The 26,839-nt window shown below is 49.3% G+C and overlaps 1 protein-coding gene across 7 annotated transcripts in view; it reads right to left on the reverse strand.

Moving 5' to 3' along the window:
- LOC147097633 (uncharacterized) overlaps positions 1-26,839 on the reverse strand; it is a 165,801-nt gene that overhangs the window by 119,954 nt on the left and 19,008 nt on the right. For all 7 annotated transcript variants that reach the window (XM_085971620.1, XM_085971616.1, XM_085971619.1 and 4 more), the window contains exons 5-6: positions 7,557-7,644; positions 1,300-4,877 (exon numbers count right to left, since the gene is read on the reverse strand). In XM_085971620.1, the coding sequence (XP_085827746.1) occupies positions 1,300-4,877; positions 7,557-7,644 (3,666 nt within the window). The remainder of the gene's footprint in view (positions 1-1,299; positions 4,878-7,556; positions 7,645-26,839) is intronic.

Raw genomic sequence — 26,839 nt, forward strand, 5'->3', positions numbered from 1 at the left:
AGTAACATTTTGTAATGATAAAGCGTTCTTGCCCAAATCACATCTCAAGATACCCAGTGACTTGGCTACACGTCTAAAAGTCTTGCCTGCACCGGACATCACACTTGCAGAAAGTTCTGCATTACATCCGCACCCATCTCAATAACTTATCCCAATCCCAGGTGCACCCTTTCCCCACTCTCAGGTTCCCAGTAACTAACCCCCCCCCCCACCACCTCTTGAAAAGATAATGAAAAAGGCTAATGGAATGCTGGCCTTTATATGTAGAGGACTAGAATACAAGGGGGTAGAAGTTATGCTGCAGCTACACAAAGCCCTGGTTAGACCACACCTGGAGCACTGTGAGCAGTTCTGGGCCCCACACCTTAGGAAGGATATACTGGCCTTTGAGGGAGTGCAGCGTAAGTTTACCAGAATGACTCTCAGGGTTAAATTACGAGGAGAGATTACACAAACTAGGGTTGTATTCCCTGGAATTTCGAAGATTAAGGGGTGATTTGATCGAAGTTTTCAAGATATTTAAGGTTGGGGAGTCTAGGAATAGGGGACATAGCCCATAAAAATTAGGGCCAGGCCTTTCAGGAGTGAAGTTAGGAAACACGTCTCACGCAAAGGGTGGTAGAAGTTTGGAACTCTTTTCCGCAAATGGCAATTGGTGCTGGGCCAATTGCTAATTTTAAATTGGAGATTGATAGCTTTTTGTTAACCAAGGGTATCTCGTCTTCTTCTTTCGTATGGTGGTAGGAAAGCAAAAGTATTAAGGGATATGGGGCAATGGCGGGTCTATGGAGTTAGGTCGCAGATCAGCCATGATCTCGGTGAATGGCGGATCAGGCTTGAGGGGGGGGGGGGGCTGAATGGCCTCCTCCTGTTCCTATGTCCCTAAGCATAACCTAACTCACCGTGAGCAATGATTCACTGCTATAATCGCGGCCACGTTGGAATCTAGGCCTTACTCAAAACATCCCAACGTGGGCACTTTCCAGCCGGGATCGCTGGATAGCAAACAGGAGCAGGGACCCAGGCTGATTTCCTTTCCCCACCCCCACCACCATTTTTCAAGTCCAAGCATGTCAAGGCCAACTGGAGCAACCCCATTCTTACCCTGAGCTAAAGCCCAGGCTGGGCAGTGAACCTGGGACCTTCTTGGTCTAAGGGCTCAGTACCAGACCATGTCATGCATTTACCAACTGGGCAGCCTTTATATTAGTGCTTACGTCAAACCTTGTAAATGAATAAGTCGGAGACTACGATCTACTCCATGCACTCTACAAGCAGCAACTTGACAAAGAGATTTACCTTTCCTCTTCAGCTTCTGCAAGGAAAACTCCTTTTCAATAGCCGTGACCTCCTCTGCGCTAATGAAATGGCGCGTGTTGTAGCTGATGCCAACTCGTTTAAGGTGCCCCCGTACATGATTGGCCAGGCCTATCCCGGTGTGGAATTTATCTGGACAGTAGGGACATTCCCTCTCTTCCAGTGGAAACATGCGGAATAAATTCCTGCTCAAGAGGTCTTTCGACTTTTTCATCAGATCTATTGGCAGATCTTCACTAGGCACCTCCCAAAAGAGGCCTTTGTCTCCCAGTGCTTCCGCGGAAGAATCTAATTCCCTTTCTTCAGAGGTGGGGTCACATTGTGAATAGCTTCCCGTGGGTTCACGTTGCGAATGGGTTTCCGTGGGTTTCCGTTGCGAATGTGTTTCCGTGAGTTTACGTTGCGAATGTGTTTCCGTGGGTTTATGTTGTGAATGGCTGCTCATGGCTTCATGCTGTGAATGGGTTTCTGTGGGTTTACGCTGTGAATGGGTTTCTGTGGCTTCACGTTGCGAAAGGGTTTCCGTGGCTTCACGTTGCAAAAGGGTTTCTGCGGGTTTACGCTGTGAATGGCTGTTCATGGCTTCACGTTGTGAAAGGGTTTCCGTGGGTTCACGTTGTGAATGGGTTTCCATGGGTTCACGTTGTGAATGGGTTTCCATGGGTTCGTGTTGTGAAAGGGTTTCCATGGCTTCACGTTGTGAAAGGGTTTCCATGGCTTCACGTTGTGAAAGGGTTTCCGTGGGCTCACGTTGTGAATGGCTGTTCATGGGTTCAGGTTGCGACTGGCTTTCCATGGGTTCCGTGGAAGAATCCAACTCCTTTTCATCTGAGGTGGACTCACATTCCGATTGGCTTTCCATTTTTTCAATTAATATTAGAGGAGTCATCCTCATCAACTGTTGGTGTTGGTCAAGTGGAAGTTCTTGGGGAATATTGATGGTCTCCAGCATCTCCTTTGCGCGCTTCTTTACTGTTCTAGGCCTGCAAGAGGCAGCAGTTGGTTCTGTGGACCTCTTCCCTTTCTTGGCATGAAGACTTCTTAAATCACTGATCTGAATACGGGGCCCTGAGGCGTTCGGCTTGAGTTTCCTTGGTTGACCTTCAAACGAAACATTGCGGGTTTTGTTCCCTGCAGCCCCCTCTTCATCGGTCTTTAATCTCACGATGGTCTTGTGGACTGGAGGTCCACTGTTGCTCATTCTGGATGCAAAGTGGTCAATTATAATTTTTCTGTAAATTAAAGCATTGCCCTGATTGGTGCCACCTTCTCCGCCCACCTCCATTTTCTTCTTTTGCTGTCCGGCAGTGGGATGGATTGCCGCTTTTTGTGGACTGCAGCTTTCTTTGGCCGAGGCAAAATGGCCCACCCCTGTACCTTCTCGCAGGCCCGGGTACCCGGGCGAGCCCACTGGGGGCTTGTACCGCGCGTTCTGCGGCCCTCCCCGCTTCGCTGCGCCTGCCAGCGCGTGCATTTTCAACGCCGCGTTCCTCCTCGCCGAGACCTCGAGTGCCATTTTGTTCTTCAGGCCTCCTTGGAACGTCAGAGGGTGGTCACCTTGATAGCGACAGGGGCCCGCGGCGGTCGGAGGCAGCGGCGCTCTCTCCGGCTTGCGATCCGAACTACTGGGTGGCAGAAACCTTTGGGAGTTTTCGCAGTTATCGGGCTGGCTTCGCGAATTGGCAGATCCTTGGCTGGCGGAAGGCCGCGCCGACCTCTCCGGGAGGCAGCCTGGTTTCTGCTGATGGAGGTGTTGCTGGCCGAAATTCATACGGTCTTTATACAGACTCTCGGCTTGCTTGGCGGATGGGCGTTTCTTGTTCGCGTGCAGGCTCATTTTGGAGCCCTGAGGTGGCATCCTGGTACTGGGCGTGCCCGGTGCCTTGCTCTTCTTCACAGCGGCTGGGTGAAAGCGCAACTTGTGCCCCTGAAGTTCTTTGGCTGTGGCCGCCAGGAACTTGCAGAATTGGCAGGGGTGAGGTGCCTTGCCGACGGGCCCCTTGGCGCGCTCCGCAAACAGCTTCGCCGGGTTGGTCCTGAACGTGGACCCGGCCGCGGGCCACTCGGCCCGCGGGTCGCTCAGCTCCTGGATGGCCTCCATGAAGCTGGCCCTGCGCGCCTGGTGGAGGCTCATGTGCTTCCGAAGGGAGGCCGGGTCGCAGAAGGCGTGGCCGCACTCGTGGCAGGCGAACGGGCGCGGCCCTCCCGCCGCGCCTTCCTCGGCCTGCCCGTCGAAGTGGTCGAGCATGTGTCGGCGCAGGTACTCCCGGTCCTGGAAGTAAACACTGCATTTGGTGCAAGTGTACAGAGATGGTTCGCCCAAGGGCACGGGATTCCTTGTTGCCACGTCAGCAGGTGCCACACGGGAGTCTTTCTCCCCGTCGCGCACACGGGGCAACACCGTCCCTGGCGCAGGCGTCAGTAATGGTTGGATGCAATCGACTTGGTAGTCCTTATCGTCACTCTGGCATTTACTGACCTTGCCGCATTTGTCTGAAAGGTCGGTTCTCGGCTCAGAGGCTTCTTCTGATTCCGTCCTAGCAACATCGGATGAAGGCGTCGCCGTCTCGCCGGAGATTGCTTTACATTCTATTGGCAATTCTTGGCTCTCGGACTCTTCCACCCCTTCGGCTGCTCGCTCCTCGCTTTCCCTGCTCTGCTCCAAACACGACCGCCTTCTTTCTCTGGCTGCTTTCGACGTTTCTGAACAATCGTCCGGCTGTTCCAAATCTCTTTCTTGCTCTCCGCTCGGGTCTGAAGCAGACGGTTTGGTAGAGGAGGCTGGGTCAGAGAATTCTCCCGACTCCGGATTCTCTTCAGAGGCGGGCCTCTCCTCGTTCTTGGGTAGGCAGAGCTGTTCGGGCGATCCTTCCGGGTCACGGTCAGGGCTTGTTCCCATTCCTTCTTCCGCTGCATTCAGGTTGTCTGCCGTCGGTCTACTTACGGTTTCCATCGGGGTTGAGGTGGAGGTTGGAATGGAGAGTTCCCCTGAGGTTGAAGGCTGCAGTGACATAAGGCTTGAGGCATCAGCTGAAGAAGACATTGCAACTCCGCCACCGACCTCCTCCTTTCCTGCCGGACTAACGTTGGGCCCCGTTTGGACCAGCCCAGGCTCATTCAAGGCGCCCCCATTCTGACTAGGAAGCCTTTCCTGAGATACTTCTTTATCATCAGGCAATTGTGCAGTGGCATCGAACAAAGGGGCTGCCGGCTGAAGCGCCTCGGTCCCCCTTTCAGCAACTTGGACAACCTGGCCGGTTAGACCGGGCCCCTCCTCGCTGCCCCCAGCCGGAACACCAGCGGCGCCGCTCCCATCCAGGGCCGACGAAGGTGCGCTTGGCTGAACGGCCGAGGTAGCCCGCGGAGATTCCACCCCACAGTCTGCAGAGGCTTTTCCAGTGGGCTGGGGAGGCTCTTCCACACAGTCTGCGGCGGCTGCGGTCGAACAATCCCACGGCGCAGCCTGACAAAGGCTCAGAGTGTAATTGGTCACTGAGGTATTGGTCGGCTCAACGCGGCCACCATCGCGCTGCTTACTGAAGCATTCATCCATCCCCGACCTGCATGCAGACACAGATTGAGACAGCATTATCAAGAGAAGCAGCAACTCTCATTTATTTTGTGCATGTGTTTTCATCAAGGTGATTGATGACTGTGACCTTCTCCCCACCCCTTACTTTATATCAAGCGACAGCATCAAGCATGCGATACCATTGTTGCAGTGAAAGAGGGCTCCACCCCTATTCCACCTATTGTGCGGCACAATCCAGTCTCAGAATTTAAAAAGAAAATTCCCCTCCTCCATCAACCTCATATGTTACGTGACATGAAGAGATCAGTTGACTAAAAACCAGGCTTCAGGACTTGGTCGGTGGGGGGGGCGCGGAAATGTTCACACATTCTCTTGCACGTTTTTTGTACAGGCCGTTGATCTGTGTATTTGCACTACTGGGGCAGGAATACTCAATGAGGAGGCCTGGCTGCTTGTCTCTGCACTTTCATCTACGACTGAGAACAACAAAAGTGTTTAGTCAACAGGGCGCGTGCAAGAGCACGTTATTATAACTCCATCTCCCACTGCTCGCCATCCTCATGATTTCCCTTAACAACACCAATAATTAGTGGTACCAATGACTGGAAAGCACTGCCTATTGATGCTTGTGAGAACATAAGAATTAGGAGCACGAGTCGGCCATACGGCCCCTCGAGCCTGCTCCACAGTTCAATAAGATCATGGCTGATCATCGACCTCAACTCCACCTTCCCGCCCGATCCCCATATCCCTTAATTTCTCGAGAGCCCAAAAGTCTCAGCTTTGAATATACTCAACGACTCAGCATCCACAGCCCTCTGGGGTAGAGAATTCCAAAGATTCACCACTCTCTAAATGAAGAAATTCCTCCTCATCGTAGTCTTAAATGGCCAAGCCATTATCCTGAGACTATGACCCCTAATTCTAGACTCTGACCCCTAATTCTAGACTCTCCAGCCAGGGGAAACAACCTCTCAGCATCTACCCTGTCAATCCCCCTCAGAATCTTGTATGTTTCAATGAGATCACCTCTCATTCTTCTAAACTCCAGACAGTATAGGCCCAAACTACTCAATCTCTCATCATAGGACAGCCCTCTCATCCCAGGGATCAATCCAGTGAACCTTCGTTGCTCCGCCTCTAAGGCATGTATGTCCTTTTTAAGATAAGGAGACCAAAACTGTGCACAGTACTCCAGGTGTGGCCTCACCAAAGCCCTGTACAATTGTAGGAAGACTTCCTTACTCTTGTACCCCAACCATCTAGCAATAAAGGCCAACATGCCATTTGCCTTCCTATTGCTTGCTGCACCTGCATGCTAACTTTCTGTGTTTCCTGTACGAGGGCACCTAAATCTTGCAATCAGGAACAGGATCACTTAGCCAACACTTTTCACAGATGGGAGACCAGGGGTTCAAATGTCAGCCCCTGTTGACAATGGCCTTCTGGATCCTCTTGGGCAGTCAATTCAGATCTTTGCTCGGTCATGTAGAACAGTCCCAGTGGGCCACGAGGCTGGGGCAGGGGCTTGAGATCCCAGGGGAGGGGAGGGAGGGAGGGAGGGAGAGGACGTATCACTGGATACCAACCATAGAATTACACAGAATTTTTTACAGCACAGAAACAGACCATTCGGCCCAACTGGTCTATGCTGGTGTTGAGCCTTATCCCACCTTACTTCATCTCACCCTATCAGCCTACCCTTCTATTCCATTCTCCCTCGTGTACTTATCTAGCTTCCCCTTAAATGCATCAATGCTATTCGCCTCAACTACTCTTTTTTGTGGTAGCGAGTTCCATATTCTCACCCACTCTCTCAGTAAAGAGATCAGCAGCAGGAACTCTAAGCTGACTTTACTTACAAGGTCTCCTTACCCAAGAAAGGATATACTTGCTATAGAGGGAGTGCAGCGAAGGTTCACCAGACTGATTCCTGGGATGGCAGGACTGTCATACGAGGAGCGATTGGGTCGACTAGGCCTGTATTCACTAGCGTTTAGAAGAATGAGAGGGGATCTCACTGAAACGTATAAAATTCTGACAGGGCTAGACAGACTGGATGCAGGGGGAGGATGTTTCCCCTGGCTGGGGGCTTTAGAATGAGGGGGGTCACAGTCTCAGGATACGGGGTAGGACATTTAGGACTGAGATGAGGAGAAATTTCTTCACTCAGAGGGTGGTGAACCTGTGGAATTCTCTACCACAGAAGGCTGTGGAGGCCAAGTCACTGAATATATTTAAGAAGGAGACAGATAGATTTCTAGACACAAAAGGAATCAAGGGGTATGGGGAGAGAGCGGGAATATGGTATTGAGATAGAGGATCAGCCATGATCATATTGAATGGCGGAGCAGGCTCGAAGGGCTGACTGACCTACTCCTGCTCCTATTTTTCTATGTTACCCTTCCCTAGCCCATGGGGCATCGAGGCTGCGCATAATATTTCTACAGCTGACAAACGACGGGCAGGAAAAGACCAAGTGGTCCCACGAGCCTGCCCCCCCCACCCCGCTCCACAACAGCTGCAGCATCATGACTAAACACTTTCCCCCCAGTCCAGGAGATCACTCGGGCTATCTGTAAAGACACCGGAGAGGTCAGCACAATGCAGCACCGTCCCGGCCTTTGCGGCGTCGTACCACAAGCTAGTGCATTTACCGAGACCCGCACTAAACAAAGAGCACAAGACAAGGACGTTCTATACTCACTGGCTGGGCTCCTTGTCCTGAGAGGTGCTGAGATACTGATGGTAGCATACAGTTGCTGGTTCGCAGTCATCCGGATATTGCTTCATTTCTGCTGGAAGAAATTCAATCAAGTTCATATAAAATCTTGTCTCCCTCCCCTCCCCTCCCTCCCACTCCCCACCATCCCCACAGTCAGATTCAACAGGGGTATTCATTGCGATTATTCCACTGCTGGTTAGCAAGTTGTTCCATCCTTAGAACATAAGAAATAGGAGCAGGAATAGGCCGTTTGGCCCCTCGAGCCTGCTCCGCCATTCAATAAGATCATGGCCGATCTTCGACCTCATCTCCACTTTCCCACCCTATCCCCATATCCCTTAATATTCAAAAATCTCTGTCTTGAATATACTCAACGGCTGAGCCTCCACAGCCCTCTGGGGTAGAGAATTCCAAAGATTCACCACCCTCTGAGTGAAGAAATTTCTCCTCATCTCAGCCCTAAATGGCCGACCCCTTATTTTGAGACTGTGAGCCCTGGTTCTAGACTCCCCAGCCAGGGGAAACATCCTCCCTGCATCTACCCTATCAAGCCCTGTAAGAATTTTGTATGTTTCAATGAGATCACCTCTCATTCTTCCAAACTCTAGAGAATATAGGCCCAGTCTACTCAATCTCTCCTCATAGGACAATCCCCCCATCCCAGGAACCAGTCTGGTGAACCTTCGTTGCACTCCCTCTATGGCAAGTATATCCTTCCTTAGGTAAGGAGACCATACACAATACTCCAGGTGTGGTCTCACCAGGGCGCTATATAATTGCAGTAGGACGCCTTTACTCTCATACTCAAATCCTCTTGTAATAAAGGCCAACATACCATTTGCTTTCCTGATTGCTTGCTGTACCTGCATGTTAACTTTCAGTGATTCGTGTACAAGGACACCCAGGTCCCTCTGAACACCAACATTTCCTAATCTCGCACCATTTAAAAAATACTCTGCTTTTCTATTTTTCCTACCAAAGTGGAATAACTTCCCATTTCTCCACATTATATTCCACTTGCCATGTTTTTGCCCACTCACTGAGCCTGTCTATATATTCCCCTTGAAGCCTCCTTGCATCCTCCTCACAACTTACATTCCCACCCAGCCTGGAAGACAATGCTTTTCTCGACATCTACAGATCCCCGGCCTACAAGTTACAACAGTGAAAGACAGGACATCTGCAGTACTTCTGCCGCCGGAGCCTTGTGGTGAGCTGTGACAGTGGTTCTCCCAATCATCCCTTGGAATGCAGCTTTTTCCCCCGAGAGCGAGTACAGATTTCATTCATTTACGGTGCAGGGGTTGTCTTGAGATTAACCCCGCCCGCCACAAGCATTTCCCGAATCTGTCGCATGGCGCCATCAGCGTTACTTAATACGGGAAGAAAGACTTGCATTTATATCGCGCCTTTCACGACCCCAGGACGTCCCAAAGCGCTTTACAGCCAATGAAGTACTTTTTTGAAGTGCAGTCACTGTTGTGATGTAGGAAACGCAGCAGCCAATTTGCGCACAGCAAGCTCCCACAAACAGCAATGAGGTAAATGATCAGATCATTGAAGGATAAATACTGTGCTACCATTGTTTAGTAGTTTGCTCTACTTTAAAGTTTATGTGACTTATGTTTAATATATCAGCTAGTCTAACTAACAACTATTTCCCCCTCTGCACCTCGGTCAGCTCCGGTGAGATGTTGACAGGTACCAGGAAGAACTCCCCCCTGCTCTTCTTCGAAATAGTGGCCGTGGGGTCTTATGGAGCCGCCTGAGCAGGCAGACGGGGCCTGGGTTTAACGCCTCATCCGAAAGACGGCACCTCCGACAGTGCGGCACGCCCTCAGTACTGCACTGGGAGTGTCAGCCTAGATTATGGGCTCAAATCTCTGCAGTGGGGCTTAAACAAGAAAAATAAAAGAAATGCAGGTGGTATAACCAAGTAGAATACATTACAAAATATAAAAAACCCATTCTCAGACAGGTCTTTTTCAATTCCTCTGATTTATCCTCAGATCCACCTATGATTAACTATCTTATTCTACTTGTTGACTGTAGTTCCAGGATATCAGCTAGCATACAGTACGCAGGTTTGTGCTTTCAAAGTTACCTCAGAAAAAAGTTATAGTTTATGTTTCGCCTTGTTCTTATATAAAAAAGTTTAATTACTTTGTGTTTTCCCGGGGTGGGATTTTCATTCGTAGTAATTTTCCATTGGAGGGCCAGGCATTACAAGCAGCAAGTTATGGCATGCATTTTGAATGGTCAGTCTATCAGTCATAAAAATGTCAAGAACTTGGTTCTTTTATTGTTCATGGGATGTGGGCGTCACTGGCAAGGCCAGCATTTATTGCCCATCCCTAGTTGCCCTTGAGAAGGTGGTGGTGAGCCGCCATCTTGAACCGCTGCAGTCCGTGTGGTGAAGGTACTCCCACAGTGTCGTTAGGGAGGGAGTTCCAGGATTTTGACCCAGCGACGATGAAGGAACGGCCGATATATTTCCAAGCCAGGATGGTGTGTGAGACTTGGAGGGGGACTTGGAGGTGATGGTGTTCCCATGCACCTGCTGCCCTTGTCCTTCTAGGTGGAAGAGGTCGTGGGTTTGGGAGGTGCTGCCGAAGAAGCCTTGGCGAGTTGCTGCAGTGCATCTTGTAGATGGTACACACTGCGGCCACGGTGCGCCGGTGGTGGAGGGAGTGAATGTTTAAGGTCATTGTAGGCACGGATGCATGCTGGAAACTGTAGCCTGCTGCCCCCGCCTGAGGCTTCTCGCACAGGTACAGGCCCCGGACAGAAATATTACTGGCATTCCACACACAGGTCCTTCTCAAACATACATTGCTAATGGTCTCGTGAATTTTATTACATCTTTATTGTGTTACTAATTTTATATTCAATAGTAACTGTTCGGTTAAGTAGCAAAAATGACAGCCGCAAAGACTTTCAAAAAATTTGGATTGAATCGATTCATTCCCCTTCTCCCTTCTTTTATTGATAAAGATTTCGCTGACTGCATAAGTAACAAGGATTTAAATTTACACAGCACCTTTAATGTCGGAAAACACCTCCAGGTACTTCACAGAAGTATAATCAGCTTAAAAAAAATGGATGCTGAGCCAGCACAGGAAAGATATTGGAAAGGGGTGGACAAAATCGTGGTCAAAGAGGTGGAGTTTAAGGAGGGATTTAAAAGGAGGAGAGGGAGGCGGACAGGTGGAGGGGCTTAGGGAGGGAATTCCAGATCACGGGGCCCAGACGGCTGAAGGCACAGTACGGCTGCAGACGGTGGTGGTGGGGGACGACAAAGGAAGAGGGATCGAGCAACCGAGAGTTCTGGTGGAACTGTAAGGTTGGAGGAGGTTACAGAGATAGGAAGGAGCGAGGTCATGAAGGGATTTAAAGACAAGGTTGAGAGCATTAAATCAGAGGCATTTTGGCACTGGGAGCCAATGCAGGACAGCGAGCACGGGAAGGGGGGGGGGGGGGGGGATGGGGTGGTGATGGGAAAGCGGGACTTGGTGCGAGTTAAAGCTGACTGTAATTACATAGAATTAACAGCACAGAAACAGGCCATTCGGCCCAACTGGTCTATGCTCCACATGAGCCTCCTCCCACTCTGAATGGCCGACTCCTATTCCTATGCACTTCATCTAATCCTATCAGCATACACTTCCATTCCTTTCCCCCTCATTTACTTATCTAGCTTCCCCTTAAATGCACTAAACTGAACCATTTACAAGACGTTAGCAGAACAGAAAGAGCTGAAAAATAGGAAAACGTTGACGAATGTCTTGCAATACTTTCATGGAAGCTTGGGGGAACCAGGCATCTTAACCGAGCAGATCTGCGGCAGTTGGCAAATCAAACTAGTCCCGGGCTTGTTTCTGAATCCAAACAAGAACAAGACCTGCATCTATAGAAAATCTTTGATGCAAAAATGTGTCCCACGATGGTTCACAGGAGGTGCGAGAAATATTGACAGCGAGCCAAGGAAGGAGGAGATGGAGTGTGGCCAAAAGTTTGGTCAAAGAGGTGAGTTTTCAGGAGGGTCAGAAAGGAGAGGAAGGTGGAAGGATTTAGAGAGGGAATTTCAGAGGGTGGCTGAAGGCATCCAGCGATGGGGCAAAAGAGGGTCAAGGATATATACCAGAGGCCGGAGCTGGAGGAACAGAGTTGTTGGGGAGTTTAGGGCTGGATGTCCGGCAACGTCTGGGTTTTAAAATTCTCATCCTGGTTTTTCAAATCCCTCCAAGGCCTCGCCACCCCTCCCTCCTCATCTCTGTAACCTCCTCCAGCCTGACAACCCTCCGAGATCTCTGGGCTCCTCCAATTCTGGCCTCTTGCGCATCTCCGATTTCCATCGCTCCACCACTGGCGGCCGTGCCTTTGGCTGCCTCGGCCTTGAGCTCTGGAATTTCCTCCCTAAACCTCTCCGTCTCTCTACCTCTCTCTCCTCCTTTAGATGCTCCGTAAAATCTACCTCTGACTTAAGTTTTTGGTCATGTGTCCTAATATCGCCTTCTGTGGCTCTGTGTCAACTTTTGTTTGATAACGCTTCTGTGAAGCACCTTGGGACGTTTTACTACGTTAAAGGCGCTATATAAATGCAAGTTGTTGTTGCTGACAGGGTTGCCCAAAGTTATTGCACTGCTCGTAGCCATAACACAATCCTACATTGTTGTCTAAGATATACATGGGTACTGTCTACCTTATTTCTTGCTACAGTACACAAGGGGTTAAAAACCAGCTTCACACACAATGGGGAAAAAAAGTCCGAGCTCATTTGAAGACAATTGTTACAGAGTCGCTCACGTTTCTGAGCCTGATTATATGGGGGAGCTGGGGTGGGGTCAAGTTACTTAATTCAAATACAAACATCTTATGGGATTAGTTCAAATTTTAAAAAATTTGTTCATGGGATGTGGGCATCACTGGCAAGGCCAGCATTTATTGCCCATCCCTAGTTGCCCTTGAGAAGGTGGTGGTGAGCCACCTTCTTGAACCGCTGCAGTCCGTGTGGTGAAGGTACTTCCACAGCGCGGTTAGGGAGGGAGTTCCAGGATTTTGACCCAACGGCGATGAAGGAATGGCGATGTACTTCCAAGTCAGGATGGTGCGTGACTTGGAGGGGAACTTGGAGGTGGCGGTGTTCCCATGCGCCTGCTGCCCTTGTCCTTCTAGGTGGTAGGGGCCGCGGGTTTGGGAGGTGCTGCCGAAAAAGCACCTCCTAAACCCGAAATATTTGATTGGCAGTTTTTGTCTTTAACAGCCAATTATTTAAATTTGTTTGGGTCCCAGTCATTTTTTAAGAAAGTATTTCTCAGCTTGTTTGGTTCAAATGAGGTCAGCCTGAAATTTTCAGAGAGGGGTCAGGTCAGAGAGCTTCTGTGATGGTGAGGGCAGAGAAACAGAAGATTAACATACATTATAGTTTAAGGCGCCAGTCGTGACTATATGTTATTTTCAAGGAGTTAGTCAAGCTTAACAACTATTATAAAATCTATGTTGTGTCCTTGCTACTGTACTTTTATTATTTTAATACATTTGTTTGATGGTTAAAGCCTAAGTCACAGGCCGTTGAAGTGTTATTCTGTCACCTTCCAAAGTCAAGGAAGAGGCCGCCAGTGGACACAGGTTTAAGATAAAAAGCTAGGGGGGAGATGAGGAGACTTTTCTGATAACACCGCAAGTTGTTATGATCAGGGGCACACTGGCTGAAGCAGATTCAATCATAACTTTCAAAAGGGAATTAGATAGATACTTGAAAAGGAAATATTTGCAGGGCTATGGGGAAAGAGCAAGGGGTAGTGCGACCAATGGGAGAGCTCTTTCAAAGATGTGCGAGTTAGGTTGATTGGCTATGATAAATTGACCCTTAGTGTTAGGGGGATTAAATACGTGGGGTTACGGGGATAGGGTGGGATATGTGTTGGTGTAGGGGTTACGGGGATCGGGTGGGATATGTGTCGGTGCAGGCTCAATGGGCCGAAATGGCCTCTATCTGCACTGTGGGGTTTCTGTGATTCTGTGAAAGAGCCGACACAGGCACGATGGGCCGAATGGCCTCCTCCTGTGCGAGATGATTCTGTGACACGAGGACATGTGATAAAACCAGTCAGTCAAAACAACAACAACTTGTATTTATATAGCGCCTTTAACATAGTAAAACGTCCCAAGGTGCTGCACAGGAGTATTAGAAGACAAAAATATTTGACACCGAGCCACATAAGGAGAAATTAGGGCAGGTGACCAAAAGCTTGGTCAAAGAGGTAGGTTTTAAGGAGCGTCTTAAAGAAGGAAAGAGAGGTAGCGAAGCGGAGAGGTTTAGGGAGGGAATTCCAGAGCTTAGGTCCTAGGCAACAGAAGGCACGGCCACCAAAGGTGGAGCGATTATAATCAGGGATGCTCAAGAGGGCAGAATTAGAGGAGCGCAGATATCTCGGGGGGGGGGGGGTTGTGGGGCTGGAGGAATTACAGAGATAGGGAGGGGCGAGGCAATGGAGGGATTTGAAAATAAGGATGAGAATTTTGAAATCGAGGCGCTGCTTAACCGGGAACCAATGTAGGTCAGCGAGCACAGGGGGTGATGGGCGAACGGGACTTGGTGTGAGTTAGGACACGGGCAGTCGAGTTTTAGAGAACTCAAGTTTACATAGTGAAGAGGGATCTCAGTTCGATCCAATGGCACGTTACAAATCACCTGGATACCTGGGCAAGTAAAGGCTCTCTGTGGGACACTGGAGGGAGTGCTCCAAGGCATTGATGCCCATCCCAAAATCTATAGCAATGAAGACAAAAAAAAAAAAAAAAATGGGTGAAAGGAGTCGTTATTGGAAACCATGTGACTATCCTCCAGCCAATCCTGTGTGCAAGTGAACATGGATCATGCTGGTAGACTGTGTTACAACGATAGAAAACGCTGGAAAAACTCAGCGGGCCAGGCAACATCCGTGGAGAGAGAAACAGAGTCAACGTTTCGGGTCGAAACCCTTCGTCAGGACTGAGAAAAAAAGGCAGGAAATGAAACAGATTAAAAGGCCAGTTTGGGGGCTGGGAAATGGGGGAGGGGATGAAAGAACTAAAGGGAAGGCCGGGAGAGGTGAAGAGACATTAAGAGATACTCAAGACGAGACGAGATGGTAATAGGGCAGGTAAAGAGACAAAGGATGGCTCTAGATGAAGTGTGAAATGCGCTGGCAGAGTGAGAGACAGCTGCCATGTGGGAGAGAGAAAAAGGGAAAGGCACAAACCAAAGGTGTGGATAAAAAATATATAAAAATATAATAGGGGCCGAGGTTATGATCTGAAATTGTTGAACTCGATATTGAGTCCGGAAGGCTGTAAAGTGCCTAATCGGAAGATGAGGTGCTGTTCCTCGAACTTACGCTGAGCTTCCGTGGAACAATGCAAGAGGCCGCGGACGGTGAGGTCCGAGTGGGAGTGGAGCGGAGAATTAAAATGACAGGCGAACGGAAGCTCGGGGTCACCCTTACGGACTGAATAGAGGTGTACCGCAAAGCGGTCACCCAATCTGTGTTTGGTCTCCCCAATGTAGAGGAGACCACATCGTGAGCAGCGAATACAGTATACTAGATTGCAAGAAGTACAAGTAAATCGCTGTTTCACCTGGAAAGGGTGTTTGGGGCCCTGGACAGTGGGAAGGGGGGAGGTATAGGGGCAGGTGTTGCATCTCCTGCGCTTGCACGGGAAGGTGCCGGGTGAAGGGGAAGGGGTACTGGGGTGATAGAGGAGTGGATCAGGGTGTCGCGGAGGGAGCGGTCCCTACGGAATGCTGAAAGAGGAGGGGAGGGGAAGATGCGTTTGGTGGTGGGATCACGTTGGAGGTGGCGGAAATGGCGGAGGATGATCCATTGAATGTGGAGGCTGGTGGGGTGAAAGGTGAGGACAAGGGGAACCCTATCGTGGTTCCGGGAGGGAGGGGCGAGGGGTGAGGGCAGAAGTGCGGGAGATAGAACGGACCCGGCCGAGGGCCGTGTCAACCACGGTAGAGGGGAATCCTCGGTTGAGGAAAAAGGAAGACACGTCGGAAGCACTGGTGTGGAAGGTGGCATCGTCGGAGCAGATGCGGCGGAGACGGAGAAACTGGGAGAATGGAATCGAGTCCTTACAGGAGGCGGGATGGGAGGAAGTGTAGTCCAGGTAGCTGTGGGAGTCAGTGGGCTTGTAGTGAATGTTGGTCAATAATTACAACGGTGTTGCCTGTGAAGCATTCTGAAGACCTGAGTGTGCCAGGGGTGCCCACTGCAAGTTGCAGCTTGAATGTGTACCTTACTGGAGTATGGGTATACATGACAAGCAATGAAGAACTAGAAGGTGGTATGGAGCTTGGCATGGGCCTGCAGTAAACGTGGAACAGGTTGACAGGCAACACTTGGCGTCCTACATAAGAGGGCCCTGTTTGACAACGTCCTGAAGCTGTGCCACCTTCTTCCACGTCCATTCTCAGGTGATGTACACGGCTGCCAGGCACGATGCACTGCTGCCCACTGGAAGGTGCCAGGCTGGGCAAACATCTACTGCACCAGAGATCTGGGTGCATGGCTGCTTCAACCCTTGGCCACCGTTTGCTCCTGCCTTCCCTTGTGCCAAAAAAACAACACATGAAGAATACTCGCTGCCTTTGGAAAGGTTCAAACAATCCCCTCCCTCTTCAACCATGGCTCAGTGGGCAGCACTCTGAGTCAGAAGGTTGTGGGTTCACAGTCCCCACTCCAGGTACTTGAGCACAAAAAATCTAGGCCGACACTCCCAGTGCCAGTGCTGAGGGCAGTGCCACACTGTCGGAGGTGCCGTCTTTCGGATGAGATGTTAAACCGAGGCACCGTCTGCTCTCTCAGGTGGACGTAAAAGATCCCACGGCCACTATTTCGAAGAAGAGCAGGGGGAGTTCTCCCCGGTGTCCTGGGGCCAATATTTATCCCTCAATCAACATCACTAAAAAAAACAGATTATCTGGTTATTATCACATTGCTGTTTGTGGGAGCTTGCTGTGTGCAAATTGGCTGCCGCGTTTCCCACATTACAACAGTGACTACACTTCAAAAAGTACTTTATTGGCTGTAAAGTGCTTTGGGACGTCCGGTGGTTGTGAAAGGCGCTGTAGAAATGCAAGTCTCTCTTTTGTACCTGTAAATGCCAGCCTCACTCCAAATTACGCTGCAGCCCTTTAAAGACTGCGTGAGCGTGCGACCTCCTGCCCCCTCCACTGGACGTGGGTCAGGGGGTCACCAGGAAGCAGTAATCAGGAACGATTCTGGGGAAAGCCACGGGGAGTCGGCTGAACGCGTCAAGCTAGCCGGGGCGCCGGGATCTTTGGCGCTCGCATCGTGAAACCCACCTTCAAAGTACGTAGCAAGGAAGAGGGAGGAGCACAGAAAGTGAAAGAGGCGCACGCGCGCATTCCTAGTCCACGTTCTGCGGTGCAGACTTACTTGCGCAGGGACTCGCTTCAAACACAAAACTGCTAAGGCTCTCCCAAAGATTGCAATAATATCTGGAGCAGGCACACTGCAACTTCAACCAGTTCTTCCTATTCTGTTAGCACAAAGGAGGGTGGGCATATTTACCTACGAGGCTTTTGTAGGGCAGCTGCAAAATAAGGGTGCGAGATTGGAAAGTCGAACTGGCTTGAGGATTAGGAAATGGCTTTCCTTTGTTGGGCAGGACAGCAAGCTCAGACAGCTCACATTCCAGAGTAACGCCAGGCAGCATAGCACCGGCCAGGGGCTGGTGAGAGGCAGCGCACCAGGCCGTCCCCCGTCTGCAGATTACACGCAAAAATCAACAAGCAGGTCAGGAAATGGTGTCCAAACCCCGCTGACAGTAGACCGCTTTGCACGAGACCCATGGAGTGCATCTGTACCGTTCCAAGTACACTCCTCCACACTAAGCCACGGTGCCAGCTCAGTGAGGTAGCACTCCGCGTCAGAAGGTCGTGGGTTCCAGTCCCGCATCCAGAGACTTGAGAGCGCATAATCCAGGCTGACTGGTTCAGCGCCGCACTGAGGGAGCGCCGCACAGTCGGAGGTGCCGTCTTTCGGATGAGGCGTTAAACCGAGGGCCCCCGACTGCTCGCTCAGGTGGGTGTAAAAAGATCCCGCGGCCACTATTTCGAAGAAGAGCAGGGGGAGTTCTCCCCTGGTGTCCTGGCCGATATTTTTTATCGCTCAACCAACTTCACTGAACAACAGGTGATCTGGTCCAACATTCCCGCTAAGCTGTGCTGGAGGTCCCGCGCAGCCCCGAAGCGGCTTTTCCACACGGGAGGTTTCGCACCCGTGCAATATTTCGAATGGGCCGCGCACCCAAAAAAAAATTAGGGGGAAACATTAATCTGGTCATTATCTCATTGCTGTTTGTGGGATCTTGCTGTGCTCAAATTGACTGCCGTGTTTCCTACATTACAACAGTGACTGCGCTCCAACAAAATACATCACTGGCTGTAAAGCGCTTTGGAACGTCGGGTGGTTGTGCAAGGCGCTATATTAATGCAAGTCTTTCCTGAATGTACAGCACGCGCACACACACACTTCATCACCGCATCTCCTGCTAATAACCAGCGCATACATACATAACAATTTGCCTTTATATAGTTCCTTTTAATGTAACGAATATCCCAACACTCCACTACTGCATCCTCTTAGGAATAACTAAATACAAACAAAAGTATGCACGTTCCAAACAACCATCTCAAACACACTCCATCGCTGCATTCTGTTCCTAATAATCAGCACACAAACATACCCAAGTAATTTACTTTGATCAAAAAGTACTTCATTGGCTGTAAAGCGATTTGGGATATCCCGAGTTCGTGACAGGCGCTATAGAAATGCAACTTTCTTTCTTTACGTCCTTTGAGGCTCTAAATCCAATTTAAAATAAAATGATCTTGGTTTCCTTGATGGCTCAGTCAGTTTGCCTAATAGGAAGCCAAGCCAGAAACATCCCCAGTTCAAGCCCCAGTCTGCGTCGAGTTCGCTGGTCACAGCCAGGCCAGCGGCGGCGATCCTTTAATTGGTTTCATTGCCCTCGGGTGAGGGAGGGAGGGAGGAAGGAAGAATCAGTCAGGGTTCGACCATGAGCCGAGGACAGCATCAGGCTCCACCATGATGTCCCTGGAGCACGGTGAGCAGTTCTGGGCACCACACCTTAGGAAGGTTATATTGGCCTTGGGAGGGAGTGCAGCGTAGGTTTACCAGAATGACACCCGAACTTCAAGGGTTAAGTTACGAGGAGAGATTAGGGTTGTATTCCCTAGAATTTAGAAGGTTAAGGGGTGATCTGATCGAAATTTTCAGGATTTTAAGGGGAACAGATAGGGTAGATAGAGAGAAGCTATTTCCGCTGGCTGGGAATTCTAGGACCAGGGGGCATCGTCTAAACATTAGAGCCAGACCTTTCAGGAGTGAAATTAGGAAACACTTCTACACACAAAGGGTGGTAGAAGTTTGGAACTCTCTTCTGCAAACGGTAATTGATGCTAGATCAATTGTTAATTTTCAATCCGAGATTGATAGATTTTTGTTAACCGAAGGGATTAAGGGATATGGGGCAAAGGCGGGTAGATGGAGTTAGGTCGCAGATCAGCCACGATCTCATTGAATGGCGGAACAGGCTCGAGGGGCTGAATGGCCTTCACCTGTTCCTATGTTTCCCACCCTCCACCCATAAGCTTGCTTGTGTGGCGCAGTGAAAGCACCACTCCCAGCTTCTTCCCCTCTCCCCTACTCTCCGTTATCCTCTACTTTTCATTGTCCCACCTTCTTTGACATCCCTTCCCCTTGCCCTCTCCCCTTCATCATCATCATCTATTTCCCCCTTCACCCGCCCCGTCACTGTCATCAATTTCTCCCTTCACTCCGGTTGAAGTGTCAGCTTGGCTCAGCGGGTAGCACTTACGCCGGAGTCAGAAGGTTGTGGGTTCAAGTCCCACGTCAGACACTTGAGCACACAAAAAAAAAAAATCTAGGCTGACACTCCAGTGCAGTGCGGAGGGAGTGCTGCACTGTCGGAGGTGCTGTCTTTCGGAGGAGACGTTAAATGGCGGCCTTGTTTGCTCTCTCATATGAATGTAAAAAATCCCATGGCACTATTTGAAGAAAAACAAAGTTCTTGGGGAAGAGGTGGTGGTGGTGAGGTAGAGCTGACGACACACCCAGCTCTGCCTCACCATCACGTCTCTCGATCCCCTCCACTGTCTCTAAACTGTCCGATATCCAGTACTGGATGAGCAGGAATTTGCTCCAAATATTGGGAAGACCGAAGCCATTTTCTTCAGTCCCCACCACAAACGCTGTTCCCTAGCCACCGACTCCATCCCTCTCCCTGGCAACTGTCTGAGGCTGAACCAGACTATCCGCAACCTTGGTGTCATATCTGATCCCGAGATGAGCTCCTGACCTCATAAACGCGCCATCATTAAGACCGCCTACTTCCACCTCTAACATCGCCCGACTCCGCCCCTGTCTCAGCTCATCTGCTGCTGAAACCCTCATCCATGCCTTTGTTACCTCTAGACTTGACTATTCCAATGCACTCTTGGCTGGCCTCCCACATTCCATCCTACGTAAACTTGAGGTCATCCAAAACTCGGCTCCCCATGTCCTAACTCGCACCAAGTCCTGTTCACCCATCACCCCCTGTGCTCGCCGGCCTACACTGGATCCAGTTGAGCAACATCTCTAAGAAATAGCTGTTAGAATTAAAACCCATCTTTGAATCTTAGAACAGAGGCTGACAACAGGCAAGCGGAAAAAGATAGCATAAATGCCAGCAGGGTCGAATATCAAGCATCAAAAGACAAATAGAAGTGATAAGGGAATGGTAAAATGCAAGGAAACAGGGAGGATAGCATCTGCTAGATAACAAGGAGCCATGAAGCCATAAAATGCCCTTGAAGAAACTTGACAAAACATTCCTCAGAAAGATAAGAGGGAGGCCTTGTCAGTCATGCAGAAAGGGACGGCGAGGGATGCCTTCCCGCTTCACAATTGGACAATAGGATGGGGATCAAATGATTGACACCGGGTGATTACCAGCCCACCAAAATAACTATAAATATAGACGACCAAGAGAGGAAATCAGACAGTCAGGGGCGAAGGCTTCCCCGAGGTGGCTATGGCCTAACACCTTGGTCAAGTTTAGCCTCTGAGGTGGCCGACGGCCTCATACTTCCAACAGCTTGAGAGATGACCAACAGAAGTGACCACTGAAGCAGACTGCAGGAATCCACCCAATCCGAGACCACCGTACTGCCTCCTCGTCTGTCTGGTCGTGGCATTCCGAGTCGGGAGTCGTAGATCGCTCCTACTGTCGGGGGTTGTATGTCTATTATACTCGGCTTAAACCATATGTAATATCTGATTATGCTTTAAAACTGTAGCTCTTTAATAAAAGCCTTACAACTTCTAAAGCCCTGTTGGGTAATCTGTGTGAGCCTGTGATCCTAGTCTTACATCTCAATTTAAAAATTCTCATCCTTGTTTTCAAATCCCTCCATAGACTCGCCCCTCCCTATCTCTGTAATCTCCTCCAGTCCTCTGCGCTCTGAGACATCTGCGCTCCTCCAATTCTGGCCTCTTGAGCATCCCCGATTTTAATCGCTCCACCATTGGTGGCCGTGCCTTCTGTTGCCTCGGCCCTAAGCTCTGGAATTCCCTCCCTAAACCTCTCCGCCTCTCTACCTCTCTCTCCTCCTTTAAGACGCTCCTTAAAACCGACCTCTTTGCCCAAGCTTTTGGTCACCTGTCCTAATATCTCATGTGGCTCGGTGTCAAATTGTGTTTGATAATCGCTCCTGTGAAGCGCCTTGGGACGATTTACTACGTTAAAGGCGCTATATAAATGCAAGTTGATGTCCATTCTCCCCTCTCTAATCCCACAGTAACAATTGTGTCTGTGCCGGATAGGACAGGAAAAGGAATTCAGGGGCCACTTGCAAATGGAAAAGTCTTGGTTCAACTCCAGTTGTGGGCACGTCATGCTAACGCAGTAAGGGGTGGCCCTGCTGAAGGTTATGGTACAGGAAACTTTCGATTAACCGGCCCCTAAATAACCGGAACGCTCTATCCACCGGCAAAATTCAGGAGTCGGTTCAGGTAACTTTTTTTTACTTTTTTTACTCTATTTGTTGTGGTGCAAGGGTGTAGCTGAAGCTGTTGCTAAGCTACAGAGACGCTTGCAACTTGTGCCCATTGTTTTGAAGCAGGGTTTGTTGCTTTATACGGAGCTCTGAGCTCCGTATCTTTTACTATAGCGTTCGGTTATCCGGATTTGTTGATGAACTGGCACCACGTCGGTCCCGTCCGTGCCGGATACCAGAAAGTTTCCTGTAGAATTGAGGGGAGCTTTATTTACAGCAGGGTGTGAAATATTCACCGCTTGCGCGCGCTCAGCACTATTTTCACAGCCTTTTCACTCACACATCCCATAGCACTGGATCCCTTAGGACATGGCAATAGCTGGAGGCGCTGCAAAAACCTGTGCCAAAACCCACACGCTCTGCTTCACCTCTTCACAGGATAACTAAGCAGCCTAGTCCCAAAGGGGCACCCCTCCTCACTTAACTAACCGCATTAAACGCTGGTCTCTTGTCTGAGGTAATTAAGTACACGAAGCCCAGAATTGGATCAATGCGATTATAAGCCATTTGAATGGAGTGGGAATGAGTCTGAATCTGAGAGGCTGTTGCCTTTAACCAGAGGTTCCGGTTAACTGGCCTACCATGTGCAGGTAAATGACAGCCAGATTGCTTTGGGCACCATTCCCCCCTCCCCCTCCCCCATACTCTCTCCAACAGCTTTCCGCTCAGGCTTAAGTACTGAGATGTGCGGCTCAAAGTCACCGAGGGACTTGCAGATAATGTGCACCGCATGCCAAGGTCTTGGCGGTCAGTGTTGACTAATGGTCTCTACATTTTATTGTGCCTCAGGGTCCCAGACTGCAGGATCCTTCTGTTCTGTGGGACGGATGCTTCGCTGTCAGTTGAACTGTGACTGCGGACGTACAGCTTTTTGAACGCTCATAATCCAGGCCGACACTCCCAGCGCAGTACTGAGGGACTGCCGCACTGTCGGGAGGTTCCGGATGAGATGTTAAACCGCCTCCCCCCCAACCAATCATCTGCTCTCTCGGGCGGACGTCAAAGATCCCGCGGCACTATTTCGAAGAAGAGCAAGGGGGAGTTCTCCCCGGTGTCCTGGGGCCAATATTTATCCCTCAAATCGACATCACTAAAAAAAGATTATCTGGTCCTTAAAGGGACCGCGCACACAAAAAAAAATTAGGGGGGAACATTAATCTGGTCATTATCACATTGCTGTTTCTGGGAGCTTGCTGTGCGCAAATTGGCTGCCGCGTTTCCTACATTACAACAGTGACCACACTTCAAAAAGTACTTCATTGGCTGTAAAGCGCTTTGGGACATCCTGAAAGTCACTATATAAATGCAAGTCTTTCTTTTTCTCTCTTTCACAGCAGAAGTGTAGAGGTGAAAATTTAAACGATGCTTAGAACCAATGCTAGTGACCTGGTGACAGAAGTGAGAGGTGCATTAAAACTGTGGTTAAAGGCAAGAGACCTTATGATGAAGAGTGAGCGCTAATGTTGAAGAGATGATTTTCTGGAAGTTGTTCCAGAGGATTTAAGAGTGCGGCCCATTGACCCAAGAGCTCAGGATCACGTCAGATGGCCTCGGGAGTGGCGGGGATATGACAAGCAGGCGGGAAGGCCGAGTAACCGTGCCAACCGGCAATCCTCTGAACTGGGCGACCGGCCTGTGAGGCAGTGACGTTGCACCCCAGCAAATCGGAGTGGGGGGGGGGGTGGCTGACTCTAGGGGCGCTCAAACCTGCGGGAGACCACGAGCGATCCAGCAGGCGCGAGGGCATCAGAAGGGAGCGCCTTCCCCGCATGGACTGCAGCGGGTCAAGAAAGGCAGCCCATCATCACCTTCTCAAAGCAATGAGAGGGGGGGGGGGGTGAGCACGAAATGCCACCCTTGCCAGCGACACCCACATCCCCAGATTGAATGAAATAAAAAGAAACAAGGCAGCAGTTACAATCATCCAGGGCGACGGGTTCACTGTGCAATGGAACACTTGGCAATCTGCGCACCCAGGGTCAGCGTCAAGCGCTTCCAGATCATATAGGGCGGCCGGATAGAGAGTAAACCTCCATTTCCCCCAACAATGGGTTTAGCCCAAACCTCAGAACATCGGCCTCCCCTCCTGTTGCACTTCCACCACCTGTATTGTGGCCATTCTCAGCAAGAGTGCCAGTTTATAGAATGATACAGCACAGAAGGAGGCCATTCGGCCCATCGTACCTGTGCCGGCTCTTTGAAAGACCTCTCCAATGAGTCCCACTCCCCCCTGCTCTTTCCCAATAGCCCTGCGAATTTTTCCTTTTCAAATATACACCCAATTCCCTTTTAGGAGTCGCTCCTGAATCTGCTTCCACTGCCCTTTCAGGCAGCGCATTCCAGATCACAACAACTCACTGCGTAAAAACTTTTTGCCTCATCTCCCCCCTGGTTCTTTAGCCAATTATCTTAAATCTCTGTCCTCTGGTTACCAACCCTCCTGTCAGTAGAAACAGTTTCCCCTTACTTACTCAGTCAAAACACAAGAACATAAGAACTAGGAGCAGTAGTCAGCCATTTGGCCCCTCGAGCCTGCTCCGCCATTCAATAAGATCGTGGCTGATCTGATCTTGGCCTCAACTCCACTTCCCTGCCCGCTCCCCATAACCCTCGACTCCCTTACCGTTCAAAAATCTGTCTATCTCCGCCTTGAATATATTCAATGATCCAGCCTCCACAGCTCTCTGGGGTAGAGAATTCCAAAGATTATACTCCATCTGCCAAATTTTTGCCCGATCTATATTCCTTTGCAGACTCTGTGTCCTCCTCACAACTTGCTTTCCCACCTATCTTTGTATCCTCAGCAAATTTGGCTAGAGTACACTCAGTCCCTTCATTCAAGTCATTAATATAGATTGTAAATATTTGAGGCCCCAGCACTGATCCCTTTAGTTACTCTCTTCCTTTTTATATACCTGTAGAAGCTCTTACTGTCTGTTTTTATATTTCTTGCTAGTTTACTCTCATAATCTATCTTCTCCCTTTTTAATATTTTTTTAGTCATCCTTTTCTGGTTTCTAAAAAATTCCCAATCCTCTGGCCTACCACTAATCTTCGCAACATTGTATGCCTTTGTTTTCAGTTTGATACCATCCTTAACTTCCTTCGTTAGCCACGGATGGTTCATCCTTCTCCGAGAGTCTTTCTTTCCCACTGGAATAAACCTTTGCTGAGAGTAATGAAATATCTCCTTAAATGTCTGCCATTGCTTTTCTACCGTCTTACCCCTTAATCTATTTTCCCAGTCCACTTTAGCCAACTTTGTCTTCATACCTTTGCAATTGCCTTTATTTAAGTTCAGGACACTAGTTTGAGCCCCAAGTTTTTCACCCTCAAACTGAATTTGAAATTCTAACATGCTATGATCACTCTTCCCTAGAGGATCCTTTACTATGAGATCATTAATTAATCCTGTCTCATTACACAAAATCCCTCATGATTTTGAACACCACTAGCTTAGTGGCAAATTCGGTAGAGTTTTGCATTGCAGGTCCATGCCCACTCGGAACTAAACTAAAACAGCCCCCACTCTCTTCACTTGGGGTCCTTGTGGCCAGCAGAGAGGAGGACTGTTTTAAGAGTGACAGATATCGACACAGTTTTTTAAAAATTCGTTCATAGAAACATAGAAGATAGGAGCAGGAGTAGGCCATTCAGCTCCTCAAGCCTGCTCCGCCATTCAATGAGATCATGGCTGATCATCCAATTTCAGTACCCTGTCCCTGCCTTCTCCCCATATCCCTTGATCCCTTTAGCCTTAAGAAATATATCCAACTCGTTCTTGAATATATTTAATGAATTGGCTTCTACTGCCTTCTGTGGTAGAGAATTCCACAGGTTCACCACTCTCTGGGTGAAGAAATTCCTCCTCATCTCTGTTCTGAATGGCTTACCCCTTATCCTTAGACTGTGACCCCTGGTTCTGGACTCCCCCGCCATCGGGAACATCCTCCCTGCATCTAGTCTGTCTAGTCCTGTTAGAATTTTATAAGTTTCAATGAGATCCCCTCTCATTCTTCTAAACTCCAGTGAATATAAGCCCAATCGACCCAATCTCTCCTCATACGTCATTCCTGCCATCCCAGGTATCAGTCTGGTGAATCTTCGCTGCACTCCCTCCATGGCAAGAACATCCTTCCTCAGATAAGGCGACCAAAACTGCGCACAATACTCGGAAAAAGAGCCGTTTATTCCAACTCTTTGCTTCCTGTCTGCCAACCAGTTCTTTATCCAAGTCAGTACCTTGCCCCCAATCCCATGTGCCTTAACTTTACACGCTAATCTCTTATGCGGGACCTTATCGAAAGCCTTCTGAAAGTCCAAATATACCACATCCACTGGTTCTCCCTTATCTATTCTACCAGTTACATCCTCAAAAAATTCCAGATTAGTCAAGCACGATTTACCTTTTGTAAATCCATGTTGACTTTGTCCGATCCTGTCACTGTTTTCCAAGTGCTCTGCTATTGCATCTTTTAAATAATGGACTCTAGCATTTTCCCCGTTTTCTCTCTACCACCTTTTTTGAATAGTGGGGTAACATTAGCTACCCTCCAATCATGGGATGTGGGCGTCGCTGGCAAGGCCGGCATTTATTGCCCATCCCTAATTGCCCTTGAGAAGGTGGTGGTGAGCCGCCTTCTTGAACCACAGAGGGCAGTTAAGAGTCAACCACATTGCCGTGGGTCTGGAGTCACATACCGGCCAGACCGGGTAAGGACAGCAGATTTCCTTCCCTAAAAGGTCATGAACCAGATGGGTTTTTACAACAAGCCGGTGGTTTCATGGTCACCATTACAGATACTAGTTTTTAATTCCAGATTAATTTAATTAATTGAATTTAAAATTCCCCAGTTGCCTGTAGTGGGATTTGAACTCACGTCTGCTGATCATTAATCTAGGCCTCTGGATTACTAGTCCAGTAACATAACCACGATGCTACCGTTCCCATTTGTAATCCAAAACAAACGATTGTCATGCTATCTTGAGATGTCAGTCATGTAGCAACTGCAGTACAAGTGAACCCACAGGCTGGTTGATGGCTTTATCAGCTAAAGCATATTTTGTAACAACATCGCTTTCAGGGCAAGTAACAATATTTGAAGAAATA

This window comes from Somniosus microcephalus, chromosome 31 (genome assembly GCF_052327205.1).
Source record: "Somniosus microcephalus isolate GS21.2 chromosome 31, FLI_Smic_1.0, whole genome shotgun sequence".
Lineage (NCBI taxonomy): Eukaryota > Metazoa > Chordata > Chondrichthyes > Squaliformes > Somniosidae > Somniosus > Somniosus microcephalus.